The sequence below is a fragment of the Macaca fascicularis genome, chromosome 19 (genome assembly GCF_037993035.2).
Source record: "Macaca fascicularis isolate 582-1 chromosome 19, T2T-MFA8v1.1".
Lineage (NCBI taxonomy): Eukaryota > Metazoa > Chordata > Mammalia > Primates > Cercopithecidae > Macaca > Macaca fascicularis.
In genome coordinates, this window is record NC_088393.1 from 13,170,990 (window position 1) to 13,183,475 (window position 12,486).

Below are 12,486 nucleotides of genomic sequence, written 5' to 3' on the forward strand. Positions count from 1 at the left end.
TGGGAGGTGGAGGTTGCAGTTAGCTGAGATCGCACCATTACACTCTAGCCTGGGTGACAAAGCAAGACTCCGTCTCAAAAACAACAACAACAACCAGAAAAACCCATCCAGATTTTAGGGTGACTAGGGAACCTCTAGTGTGTGCCCCTGTGTATCTCTGTATGGTCCAGGCAGTTTGGGTAGGGCTCTCTCACTCCAATTGCATCTTCATGTGTTGTGTGTCTGTGTCTACTATATACGTCTATATGGGACCTCACTTTGGGTCTATATCTGTGTCATTCTTTGTGTGAGAAGTGAGGTCATGAAAATAAGACATCAAAGTAAGACAATCAGTGCCTCAATATAGCTTTACCTTGTGTGTCTGTGACCATGTCCTACTTTTGTCTTCGTAGTCTGAGATTGTGTGACCCTGTCATGAGTGTCCTTGGTTTGTCCATGTCCACTTGATATTCTGAGTGTCCCTGTACGTGGCCTTGTCTCTGTGACTGTATCCCATTTGGTGCCCCCTACTTGTGATAACAAGGGTCACGTGATGGCATGACCACCCTATGTGTCTATATGTATCTCTGTGCCACCACAATCTCCATGGAAGAGGTGTGGCTGTGTGACAAACTAAGCCCTGGTGTCCAAGACTATGTCCCTCCCTGTTCCTGTTTTTCTTTCTTTGTTTTTGAGACAGGGTCTCCTCTGTTGCCCAGGCTGGAGTGCAGTGGCACCATCATGGCTCAGTGCAGAGTTGAATTCCTGGCCTCAAGTGATCCTCTTACCTCAACCCCCACATACTTGGGACTATAGACACGACTATAGGCATGCACCACCATGCCCAGTTAATTAAGAAAAAATCTTTTTGTGGAGACAGGGGTCTTGCTATGTTGCCCAGGCTGTTCTTGAACTCCTGGCCTCAAGCAATCCTCTGGCCTTGGCCTTCCAAAATGCTGAGATTACAGGCCTGAGGCACTGCGCCCGTCCTACTTTGCTGGATGGAGTTGCTTTATCAGGATGTATCTGCCACCTGCCTGTGTATGAATATGGCTCTGTTTTGCGTCCCTATCACAAACGCTATGTGACTGACGTGCCTGCGTGATTGTCTGCGTCTCCATCCACGTGTGTCCGTGTTCGCTGTGAGGCTGGCTGGACTAGAGAGGGTTGGTGCCAAGATGTGGCAGGTGTATCCTGCGTCCGTGTGACACTGTGGGTCGGGGAGTTTGTTTGTGACCTTGTGTGTAGGGGGCGGGAAGTGGGAGTCAAAGTCACAAAGGACAGCAGGCTGCGCGGACGCAGTGATGTGCGCAGGGGGCCTCCCGCCCGCGCCGTTCTCCTCCGGGAGGGCGCCCTCCCCGCGTTGCGGGGGCGCGTGCGTCGTGCGTGACGTGAGACACGACGGGGGTCGCTGCGTGCGTGGAACCCGACGCGGTCGTGCGTGCGAGCACGGGGAGGGGGGAGGGCGGGAGCTCTGCACTGGCTGCGTGCGCGCGTGCGTGGGCGGTGGCGTGGGCTGGGCGAGCGGAGGCGCGCGGGGCAGTACCAGCCCCGCCCCGGCAGGGACTGTGGGGCGCCGGTGAAACTCGGGAGGGGGCCGCCGTTAACCCCTTCCTGCCCGATCCGAAACTTCTGGCCCCTCGACCAAGGGCGCGGGGGCTTCCCCAGCGCCCGACGGGAGGGCAGTCCCTGTTGGGGGAGGGACCCTTCCCATGGAGCTGAGACCCCTCCAGTTGCCATGGGAACCAGAGCTTCCCGCGCAGCCAGGCGCGTGTTTCCTCTCCCCGCCCAGCCATCCTGCTTTTCCTCCAGCTGCCTAGTCTACCGACAATTCGTTTCCCGCTCGTGATCCCGGGAGAAGGGGGCTGGGGTCAGCGTGGCCCGGGCGTGCGTGACTCAGGCCAGCCCGGGGGTCCCCTGGCCGCAGCTGGCCTCGCTCCGGCTTCTCCGCCCCCGTGACTCACCCCTCCTGGCTTTCCCCGTGTGTGACTCAGGCCCCTGGGGAGGGGGCTGCGGAGTCTGGTACCCCTCCAGACAGGGGGGCCAAGAACCAAGTTCTGGGGACTTCACTCTCCGCGGGGAAGGCCTCCCCCACCAGCGAGCATCCAAGTGACAGCTACTCCCCTTAGCAGGCCAGAGGCGCTCCCCCCTCACCCCGCCTCTGAATAGGTAGACCCCCCACCCCCACCCCTGCAAACCTCCGGGAACCCAGCCCCCAACCCCTCCTCCCAGCCCACAGGAAGTTTTGGCAGAGCCCGTCGCGGCGATGAAACGGTTAAAGCCGTTTTCTTATTCATTTCATCCAGGGGCCCATTTTGACTCAGAGCAAGCGGCGCCCCCCTCGAGCCTGGCCTCCTGGGGGCCTGGGTGCATACTCTACCCCACATGTACCATTTTAGAAAGGGGAGGAAGGCGCTTGGTGAGCTGGCTGGGGGTCTTGGGTAGCATATAGAGCTGGGTTCAAATCCTGTCTCTGCTCTCATTGCTGCCTGGACCTCAGTTTCCCCATCTGAAAATGAGGGATCATTATGTCCAGCTTATTGGGTTGTTGTGGGGATTAGGTGAATAATAGATGGGACACTCTGCATCCAGGGTTGGGCACAGGAGCCAGGAGAGGGCTCCTCCTGTTTCTCAGGTCTGGGTGTCAGGGTGCCCAGCAGAAGCGAGCCCTTGCCAGGCAGGCCATGCCCCACCCAGGCACTCTAAGGCCATGGGGTTCATCTTGTCCACCCCCTGCCCGAGGCAGGCACCCAGGAAGTGAGAGGCGGGGCAGGAATGAGGCACAACCTGTTGGGCCCGTCACCTCCCCACCCCCCACCCTCATTCCAGTGCCCTGACAGGGCCCCCCCACGCTGCAGCCCCACCCCCGCCGCCCTGGACGCCTGGGTCCTGACCCGCGGGTGGCCCGAGGGAGGGGACGTCGGATGGAGACTGTGTCTCGGGAACATCCTGTGGACTGCTGGCTGGACAGACGGAGGAGGGTCAGCCCCTCCCGGGGCAGGGCAGACATCGACTGGGGGCAGAGTAAACATGGCCCAGGGTTACCAGACAGGGGGCGGGTGGGGGGCTGTAGGAATGTACACAGACACAGTCACCCCAGGAGAGCCAGTCCAGACACACAAACCCCTGTCACCTTGGCCACAGAGAGACTGCCAGCCAGGGACACACAGACAGGGTCAGACATACAGCTGGGCAAGATGATCCAGCAATGACTGTCACACACGGACACAGTGACAGACAAGACCCTCAAGCAAGAGATGCACACCGTCAAACACGTGAACGCATCCACAGGTCAAAAATATGCAGGCAGGCCATATGTGGTGGGGATAAATCAATCCAGCACATAAGCATGATTGACACACACACAGACTGACATTCAGGTGAGAGGCACACAGCAAGGCAGACACAATGGTGTGTGACACACATGCAAACAAACACGACAGGCTAGAAACACAGGAGCAAGACAGACACAGAGTGAAGTATATGTGAGATAAGCAGGCAACATGTGCATGCTGATAGGAGAGACAATTACCTTTGGCAGCAGCACCCCGAGAGCCACACGAGAGAAGAATACAGACACAGGCATGCACTGTCAGATTCTGACACGCAAGAGAAGGCAACACACACACACACACCCCAGATCCCCAACTCAGAAGACAGAGACAAGACGAGAGACAAACAAACCTAGGGACAGAGAAGATGTGTTCATAGTATGGCAGAGAGTCCCTGGCACCCTGGCCCACTACTGTTGCACACACATCAGAGATGCTCCTAGGGACACAAAGCCGAAGCCTTAGAGGTACACACCATCTCACCAGGAACACACACATGTGGAACCTGGCAACAGATTGGGCAGATTTGGGCAGACAGACTGACACATTCACAGACATGGTCTGGCCAGACAGTCACACCCAGTGCAGAGAGGCACAGACAGGCCACAGTGGGACATTCATAAACACATCGGCACAGAGAGACCCTGACAAAACCTGCTTGCACACACACATGCGCACGCATACACATGGAGATCAGTAACAGACAAGATACAGATCAGCCATGGAACACACACATGGAAACAAGCCACAGACCTCACACACAGAGACCACACACGCACCAACCAAACACAAACCAACCACAGACCTCTTTTTCACACATACACACACACACACACGCACATTACAGATCGTATACACACATACCAGCCATAGACGTCTTTTTCACAGACACACACACACATACACACCAGTTACAGGTCATATACACACATATATACAGACCAGCCACAGACCTCTTTTACACACTCACTCACACACACACACTACAGATTGTGTACACACATACAGACCAGCCACAGACCACACACACACACATACACACAGACACAGGTTAGCCATAGGAACTCTGAAGCAATCTACACTTACATACATCTAGGCTACGTGCAACCCATCCCATAGAGTTCACACACACACAGAGCAGAATAGACCTCTACACAGCTAGGTCCCACATAGACGTTTGCATCCAGGGCTGGGCACAGAAGCAGGCAGAGGGCTCCTCCTGTCTCTCAGGCCGGGGTGTCAGGGTTGGACCAGCACACACTCTCACACGCATCCTATAGGCCAGCCACATGCTTGCCCCCTGGACCTTGCCAAGGTTCTGTGGGGGCACTGGACACCCCAGTCTGTCTCTGCCCCACAGAGATCCTGGCACTTCCTCTCTCCAAACATCACCCCCACTTCCCTCCCTCTTTGCTTTTGCCACTTCCCCTAGGAGGCCTAGCGCAGCAGCCTCTGCTTCTGCTGGGGTGGGGGCCTGCTATAAAGAGGTCACCCAGGGTCTTGGTGATGCCCAGGTCCCCCAAGGCTTCACCAGCAGTGGCAGGGACGGAAGCAGCTTCCTAGGAAACTCCCCTCATGCCCAACCATGTCAGCCTGGGAGAAAGAGAGAGACTCTTCTTCCTGCTTCCAAGAAAATCCAGCAGCTTCCTCTCCAGGAGAGGGGTTGAGGGACCCCCCAAACCACAGAGGTGGGAGAGGGAGGCTGCTGGTAGGCCAGGAGTTCCTCGGGGAGGGTTCCTGCTGGGCCTCAGATCCACACCCAGGGGCAGGGACACGGGAGGGAGGCTGGGTGCTGTGTGCTGCGACTTGTGGGTTCTCGCCCTGGCCTGCCCACTGGCTGACTCACAGGCAGCCCCCGGCCCAGTTTCCTAGTGAGGGCCCCACCGGTCAGTGGGGCCAGCAGGGAGGGGGGTCACCAGGCTATTTATAAGAAGGAGAAGTCCCTTGTGCCAAGACCAAAAGCCCCGAAGACACTTGTGGGTGGGGGTGGGTGAACTTCCTCCTTATCCTGTGCCCTAGGCCCCAGGCCCTGGGGCATTGGGGAAGCCTGTGCACGGGCTTCTTAGCCAGGTGCTGGTCTGGAGCCCAGGGCCTGGGCAGTACCCAGCTGCCAGTCTGGGCGCTCAGGCCAGGCGGGGGAGGGGGCTGTCCTCCCACCCTCCTCATGGGGCCGGCCTGGCGCCAGTGGGGCGGCTTGAGGGGGTGGTGCCCAGGCCACAAGGGTGACACTGGCAGAGGCCTGGAACCGGCTGTACCAGCTTGGCTGGGCTCCCGCCCTCCCTGTCTGGTCCAATCTCCACCCCCTGCTCAAACACCCATGCAGAGTGCTTGGAGGGACCCTACTCCCACATGCTGGCCTGTCCACAGAGACCCGTGCCCCTCTCTCTGTGCCCGACCACATTTCTCCCCCAATAAAAGGAGACCCTCAGCGGGGTGCGGTGGCTCACACCTGTAATCCCAGCACTTTGGGAGGCCCAGGTGGGAGGATCCCTTGAGGCCAGGAGTTCCAGACCAGCCTAGGCAACAGAATGAGACCCTGTCTCGATAAAATATATTTTAAAAAAAACCTTAGCCAGGTGTGTTGTGCTTGTAGTCCCAGTTACTCTGGAGGCTGAGGCAGGAGGATCGCTTTTGCCCAGGAGTTCAAGGCTGCAGTGAGTTATGATTATGTAGCTGAACTCTAGCCTGAGCAACAGAGTGAGATGGTCTTGCTTTGTTGCCCAGGTTGGAGTCCAGTGTCAAGATCATGGCTCATGGGATCCTCCTGCCTCAGCCTTCAGAGTAGCTAGGACTACAGGCACACCCCACTGACCCCAGCTAATTTTTACATTTTTTTGTAGAGATGGGGGTCTTGCTGTGTTCCCCAGGCTGCCCTTAAAAATTTCTGGGCTAAGGCTGGGCGAGGTGGATCATGCCTGTAATCCCAGCACTTTGGGAGGCTGAGGCGGGCAGATAACTTCAGGTCAGGAGTTCGAGACCGGCTTGGCCAACATGGTGAAACTCCATCTCTACTAGAAATACAAAAAATTAGCTGAGCGTGGTGGCATGTGCCTGTAATCCCAGCTACTCTACTCGGGAGGCTGAGGCGGAAGAATCGCTTGAACCTGGGAAGTGGAGGTTGCAGTGAGCTGATATTGTGCCACTGCACTCCACCCTGGGCGACAGAGTGATATTCCATCTCAAAAAAACAAAAGAAAACAAACAAACAAACAAAAACTCCTGGGCTCAAGTGATCCTCCAGCCTTGGCCTCCCAAAGTGCTGAGATTATAGACATGAGCCACCGCACTTGGCCAAAGTGATGTTCTCTTTAAAAAAAAAAACAAAAAAAGGGCCGGGCGTGGTGGCTCACGCCTATAATCTTAGCACTTTGGGAGGCTCAGGCTGGCAGATCACAAGATCAGGAGTTGGAGACCAGCCTGACCAATATGGTGAAACCCCTTCTGTACTAAAGATACAAAAATTAGCTGGGCATGGTGACATGCGCCTGTAATCCCGGCTACTCAGGAGGCTGAGGCAGGAGAATCGCTTGAACCCAGGAGGCGGAGGTTGCAGTGAGCCAAGATCACGCCATTGCACTCCAGCCTGGGTGACAGAGCAAGACTCTGTCTCAAAAAACAAACAAAACACCAAAAAAAAGAGACCTTTCATGAGATGGCCTGCAGCTGGTACTGCATACATGCGTCTCTGGTTGTCATTATCCACAATATAGTGGCTAATGCTCTGAAGCTAGACAGCTTGGATTGCATCTCAACTCTAGTGCTTATAGCTGTTGGACACCAGACAAGTTCCTTAATCTCCTGTGCTTCAGTTTCTCATCTGTTAAATGGGGATACAAATAACATGCATTTTGCTGGATTGTTGGAAGCAGTCGATGACTTATTTTATGTTAACCACTTAGAAGGGTGCCTAGCCCACAGTAAGAGCCTTATAAGTGTTGGCTATTAAAATAATTATTATTATTTTCAGCCTGTCTGTCTTAAGTGTCTCTGAGTCTTACTGTCTGTCTGCATGACGCTAACCTTGAACCCATTTGTCTCTCTGGGCATCTCTCCCTGCCCTGACCCCCTGCCCCCATACACCCACTCTTCCTTGCCCTCCTCCTGGGATGGACTCTCTGGGATGGTCTCACCTCTCTCTAGAACTCCCCTCTGGCATGGCCAGCCTCAGCCCTGGCCGGGGCTGAATTACCGTGGCCTCCTGTCTTGTGGGACCTGCAGGTTAGCTTCCCAAGGTGCTGCCCTCTGGCCTGCCCTACCCAACCCCCCAACGCTGCCCACTGTGCCCCCACAGGCCCAGCCAGATGTCAGCTGCAGTTATTAGCCTGGGCGGGAGACACAGGCCTGGCAGCGTGCCTGCCAGACTCACAGGCCTCCGGAATCTCCCTTGAGCCTAGGGCGGGGGAGGGGAGCCATTCAAGCAAGGGGAAGAAGGGAGGGGGCATTTAGGGGTCACAGGGACCCTCCAAGGACGGGACGCCCCCAGCTTCTGCTGGGACCTTCCTCCAGCAAGGCCACTGCACTGCTGGACTTCCCCCTGCCCCCACATAGCTCAGTTTCTTTTTCGCCTCTTTCGTTTTCCTTCTCTTTCCCACACTTGGTGAGATCTAGGCTGCCCCAGAAAGGCTGTTTAACCCCTATCCCTTAGCCTCTTTCTACCCTAAAGAAGAGACAGGCTCTCGTCATCCTCCAGAAGACAGAGGCCTGGGAAGCTGAGAGAGAGAGAGACTAGGCTTCTCACCTCTTGGTCTAGTGGGTTCACACACAAACTGCTCGGAAGTCCCACCTTAAGTCTAACTGGAAGCCTCACCATCTGCACCTCGCCGCAGCCCTTCCCCGGGAAGGGGCTCTGGGTTCCCTTATATTATCCCCTTAGATTTTCAGGTCTTCTCTGACTGGGGGAGGGAAGCCCTCAGATGAAGGAGCCACTCTAGGGAAGGAGTGGGGGCTCCCTCTAGGTATTCTGGATGATGGATGGATGGGACCAGCAGACTCAAACGAGAGTGGGGCCCCTGACCCACATGAGTGAGTGCGGGGTGTTGGGGAAGGAGCCCCAGACCTCCTGGCAGAAGGGAAGGGCACCCCACCCGAGGGAGGAGGCAGCCGCCGTTCCAGCCCGCCCAGGCGCCGGGGGCGCCTCGAGGCATCGGCCCGCCCTCTCCGCGCCCCGTCGGGCCGGGGGCGAAGTCCGACCCAGGCCCGCGGGCAGGCGGGGACCTGCCGGGCTGGGTTGGGCCAGGCCCGGCCTGGCAGGACGCAGCCCCAGAGCGGCGGGGCGGGGCGGGGCTGGGCCAGGCGGCCGTGGGGGCCCCGGGGGCGGCGGTCGGGGCTGGTCGGGACTAGCAGTCCGGGGGCCCAGGCGCGCCCTGGGTCCTGGCAGATACTCGGGCTCCCCACTTCTGGCTCTGGGCCCCAGGACAGCGCTGGTCCCACCTCTTCCTGTGCCCTAATATGGGCGGCGGGGAGACACTCCGGGGGCCGCCCCGCCCTCAGTCCTGCCTGCGGACTCCCGCCTGTTGCCATGGCGACCAGGCCCCGCTCCTCGACTGCGTCCCCCGCCGTCGGGCCAATGGAACAGTCCCATGTTGCCTGCCTCCGCGGTCCCCTGCAGGCGCCGCGGGCGGAACCATTGCTTGAGGGGAGAGGATGGTGGCTGGAGGCTTCCGCGGCTGGGCAGGCTCCACGCACCCGGGCCTCCGCGGGGGCTCGCACGCCCAGGTTCCTCTTCCGAGGCGCAGGATGCGGCGGGACCCAGGGCGGGGCGCACGGTCCCGTAGGATCCAAGTGACGGAGACAGGGCCGGGCTCCTTCCCCCGGGGCTGTTGCCACACTTCCTGCCTCGGCGCTCTTTCCCCAGCCTGTTTCTAAGGAAGGGAGTGGGGTTGGGCGACCGCGCCCCAGCCGTCGGGCTGGGTCCAGGCTCCAGGAGCCGACACGGTGTCGGGCAAAGCCCAGGGTCAATAGGGGAGAGTTTTAGGATGGGGGACAGAGAATACAGATGCCTAGGAGGTTACCCACGAGGGGGAGCACCAGTCGTGGAAGATCCAGCAGTCCTGGTGCGCAGGACCCTCAAAGCCCCCTCCTCGCATGTCAACTGAGTACCCTCTTATTGTCTTCTCTGCTCCGAAGATGTGTCCGGACCCTTCTGACTCTCTCCTTCATCCGGGCTTCGCAGATGACCCCAGTGGTCACCAGCTTCTGGCAGACTTGTCTCCATCTTCTACCCTGCATATTTTACCTGCCTCAGTGTACCGCAGGACGCTTACTCGCTTTCTGCATACCTAGATTTCCCCTAATTCCTCCTTCCCAATTACGGGAGAGCCCTCAGACCTTCCCATGGGCTCCTGGACCCTACTCATTTCTTTCAATTTAATGGGTCGTGCAGCTCCGCCCACTCACCCCTTTTGATCTCTCCCCTCCTCCATCCTGTGAAAATTCCAGCCCCGCATCCTTCTATGCTCGGGACCCCCAGTCAATTCCTGGGTCAGATGTCTCCTTACCCCTCCCGATTTACCGTGCTTAACCCTCATTCCTGCTTTTTGGGGTCTCCCAATGAATTGTCCTACCCCTCTCGTATTCTGGGTACCTCAGGGGTTTCTTCGCACACCCTGAGATCCTCACCCTACTTGCTGCGTACCAGGTCCTGGTATTTGTCCCAGTGGACTTCAATGAAATCATCCTCCTCCCTGAAACCCCTCACTCATGTGCCTGGGCCCCCAGGCCTCCTTCCATGCGTACCCCGGGGTCCTTTGAGCCCCTCCCCCTGCAGGCCCGCCGAGCCACCCGGCCCGTGGCCGCTGTTTACAAGGACACGCGCTTCCTGACAGTGACGCGAGCCGCCTCCTCCCCTTCCCCACGCTCGAAGAGGGGGGCGCGGGGGCCCGGCTTCGGCGACGGCCAATCGGAGCGCACTTCCGTGGCTGACTAGCGCGGTATAAAGGCGTGTGGCTCAGGCTGAGCGGCTGGGACCTTGAGAGCGGCCAGGCCAGCTTCGGAGCCAGCAGGGAGCTGGGAGCTGGGGGAAACGACGCCAGGAAAGCTATCGCGCCGGAGAGGGCGACGGGGGCTCGGGAAGCCTGACAGATCTTTTGCGCACAGCTGCCGGCTGGCTGCTCCCCGCCCGCGCCAGCCCCCGAGAACGCGCGACCAGGCACCCAGTCCGGCCACCGCAGCGGAGAGCTCGCCGCTCGCTGCAGCGAGGCCCGGGGCGGCCCCGCAGGGACCCTCCCCAGACCGCCTGGGCCGCCCGGATGTGCACTAAAATGGAACAGCCCTTCTACCACGACGACTCATACACAGCTACGGGATACGGCCGGGCCCCTGGTGGCCTCTCTCTACACGACTACAAACTCCTGAAACCGAGCCTGGCGGTCAACCTGGCCGACCCCTACCGGAGTCTCAAAGCGCCTGGGGCTCGGGGACCCGGCCCAGAGGGCGGCGGTGGCGGCAGCTACTTTTCTGGTCAGGGCTCGGACACCGGCGCGTCTCTCAAGCTCGCCTCTTCGGAGCTGGAACGCCTGATCGTCCCCAACAGCAACGGCGTGATCACGACGACGCCTACACCCCCGGGACAGTACTTTTACCCCCGCGGGGGTGGCAGCGGTGGAGGTGCGGGGGGCGCAGGGGGTGGCGTCACCGAGGAGCAGGAGGGCTTCGCCGACGGCTTTGTCAAAGCCCTGGACGATCTGCACAAGATGAACCACGTGACACCCCCCAACGTGTCCCTGGGCGCTAGCGGGGGGCCCCCGGCTGGGCCCGGGGGCGTCTACGCCGGCCCGGAGCCACCTCCCGTTTACACCAACCTCAGCAGCTACTCCCCAGCCTCTGCGTCCTCGGGAGGCGCCGGGGCTGCCGTCGGGACCGGGAGCTCATACCCGACGGCCACCATCAGCTACCTCCCACACGCGCCACCCTTCGCCGGTGGCCACCCGGCGCAGCTGGGCTTGGGCCGCAGCGCCTCCACCTTTAAGGAGGAACCGCAGACCGTGCCGGAGGCGCGCAGCCGGGACGCCACGCCGCCGGTGTCCCCCATCAACATGGAAGACCAAGAGCGCATCAAAGTGGAGCGCAAGCGGCTGCGGAACCGGCTGGCGGCCACCAAGTGCCGGAAGCGGAAGCTGGAGCGCATCGCGCGCCTGGAGGACAAGGTGAAGACGCTCAAGGCCGAGAACGCGGGGCTGTCGAGTACCGCCGGCCTCCTCCGGGAGCAGGTGGCCCAGCTCAAACAGAAGGTCATGACCCACGTCAGCAACGGCTGTCAGCTGCTGCTTGGGGTCAAGGGACACGCCTTCTGAGCGCCCCCTGTCCCCTTACGGACACCCCCTCGCTTGGACGGCTGGGCGCACGTCTCCCACTGGGGTCCAGGGAGCAGGCGGTGGGCACCCACCCTGGGACCTGGGGGCGCCGCAAACCACACTGAACTCCCGCCCTGCGCCCAGTCCTTCCACCTCGACGTTTACAAGCCCCCCCTTCCACATTTTTTTGTATGTTTTTTTTCTGCTGGAAACAGACTCGATTCATATTGAATATAATATATTTGTGTATTTAACAGGGAGGGGAGGAGGGGGCGATCGCGGCGGAGCTGGCCCCGCCGCCCGGTACTCAAGCCCGCGGGGACATTGGGAAGGGGACCCCCGCCCCCTGCCCTCCCCTCTCTGCAACGTACTGTGGAAAAGAAACACGCACTTAGTCTCTAAAGAGTTTATTTTAAGACGTGTTTGTGTTTGTGTGTGTGTTTGTTCTTTTTATTGAATCTATTTAAGTAAAAAAAAAAAAAATTTGTTCTTTATTAATTTCTGTTGTCTTTTTTTCCAAGCTGGGAGGGCGGAGGGAAAAAAAAGCACTGGTGTGCCCCCAGCTCAGTGCTGTTGGTGGCTCGGTCCTGTATGTGTCCCCCTCGTCGGCTCTGCGCAGGCATCTTGTGGTCCCAACCCGGGAGTCCCACCCTTCCCGCGTCCCCGGATCTCCAGGGTTGGATGGTTGGGGCGCGGGACGCAGTCCAGGGACACAGTAGCTGAAGGCAGGGCGCTGGGGGCGAGACGCGGAGCGCGCAGGCGCGGCCCCGCCCAGCAGTGCGCGCCGGGGCTTTCCCCGCTGACGCAGCGGAAGCGCTGCCCATACAAGGACCGATTCTGCCCAGTGACGCGACCGCGGTCTCTGGGCAGATTCCGGGAATCCC

The 12,486-nt window shown here is 59.3% G+C and overlaps 1 protein-coding gene across 1 annotated transcript; it reads left to right on the plus strand.

Annotated features, from left to right (window-relative positions):
- The first annotated feature begins 10,272 nt into the window (after positions 1-10,272).
- JUNB (JunB proto-oncogene, AP-1 transcription factor subunit) lies at positions 10,273-12,100 on the plus strand. The gene has a single exon (XM_005588146.5). It carries the CDS (start codon positions 10,559-10,561, stop codon positions 11,600-11,602), a length of 1,044 nt encoding a protein of 347 aa, XP_005588203.1. The 5' UTR covers positions 10,273-10,558; the 3' UTR covers positions 11,603-12,100.
- The last annotated feature ends 386 nt before the right edge of the window (positions 12,101-12,486 follow it).

Excerpts from the sequence above, each read along its gene's own strand:
- JUNB (XM_005588146.5), top strand. The coding sequence starts at position 10,559 with ATGTGCACTAAAATGGAACAGCCCTTCTACCACGACGACTCATACACA.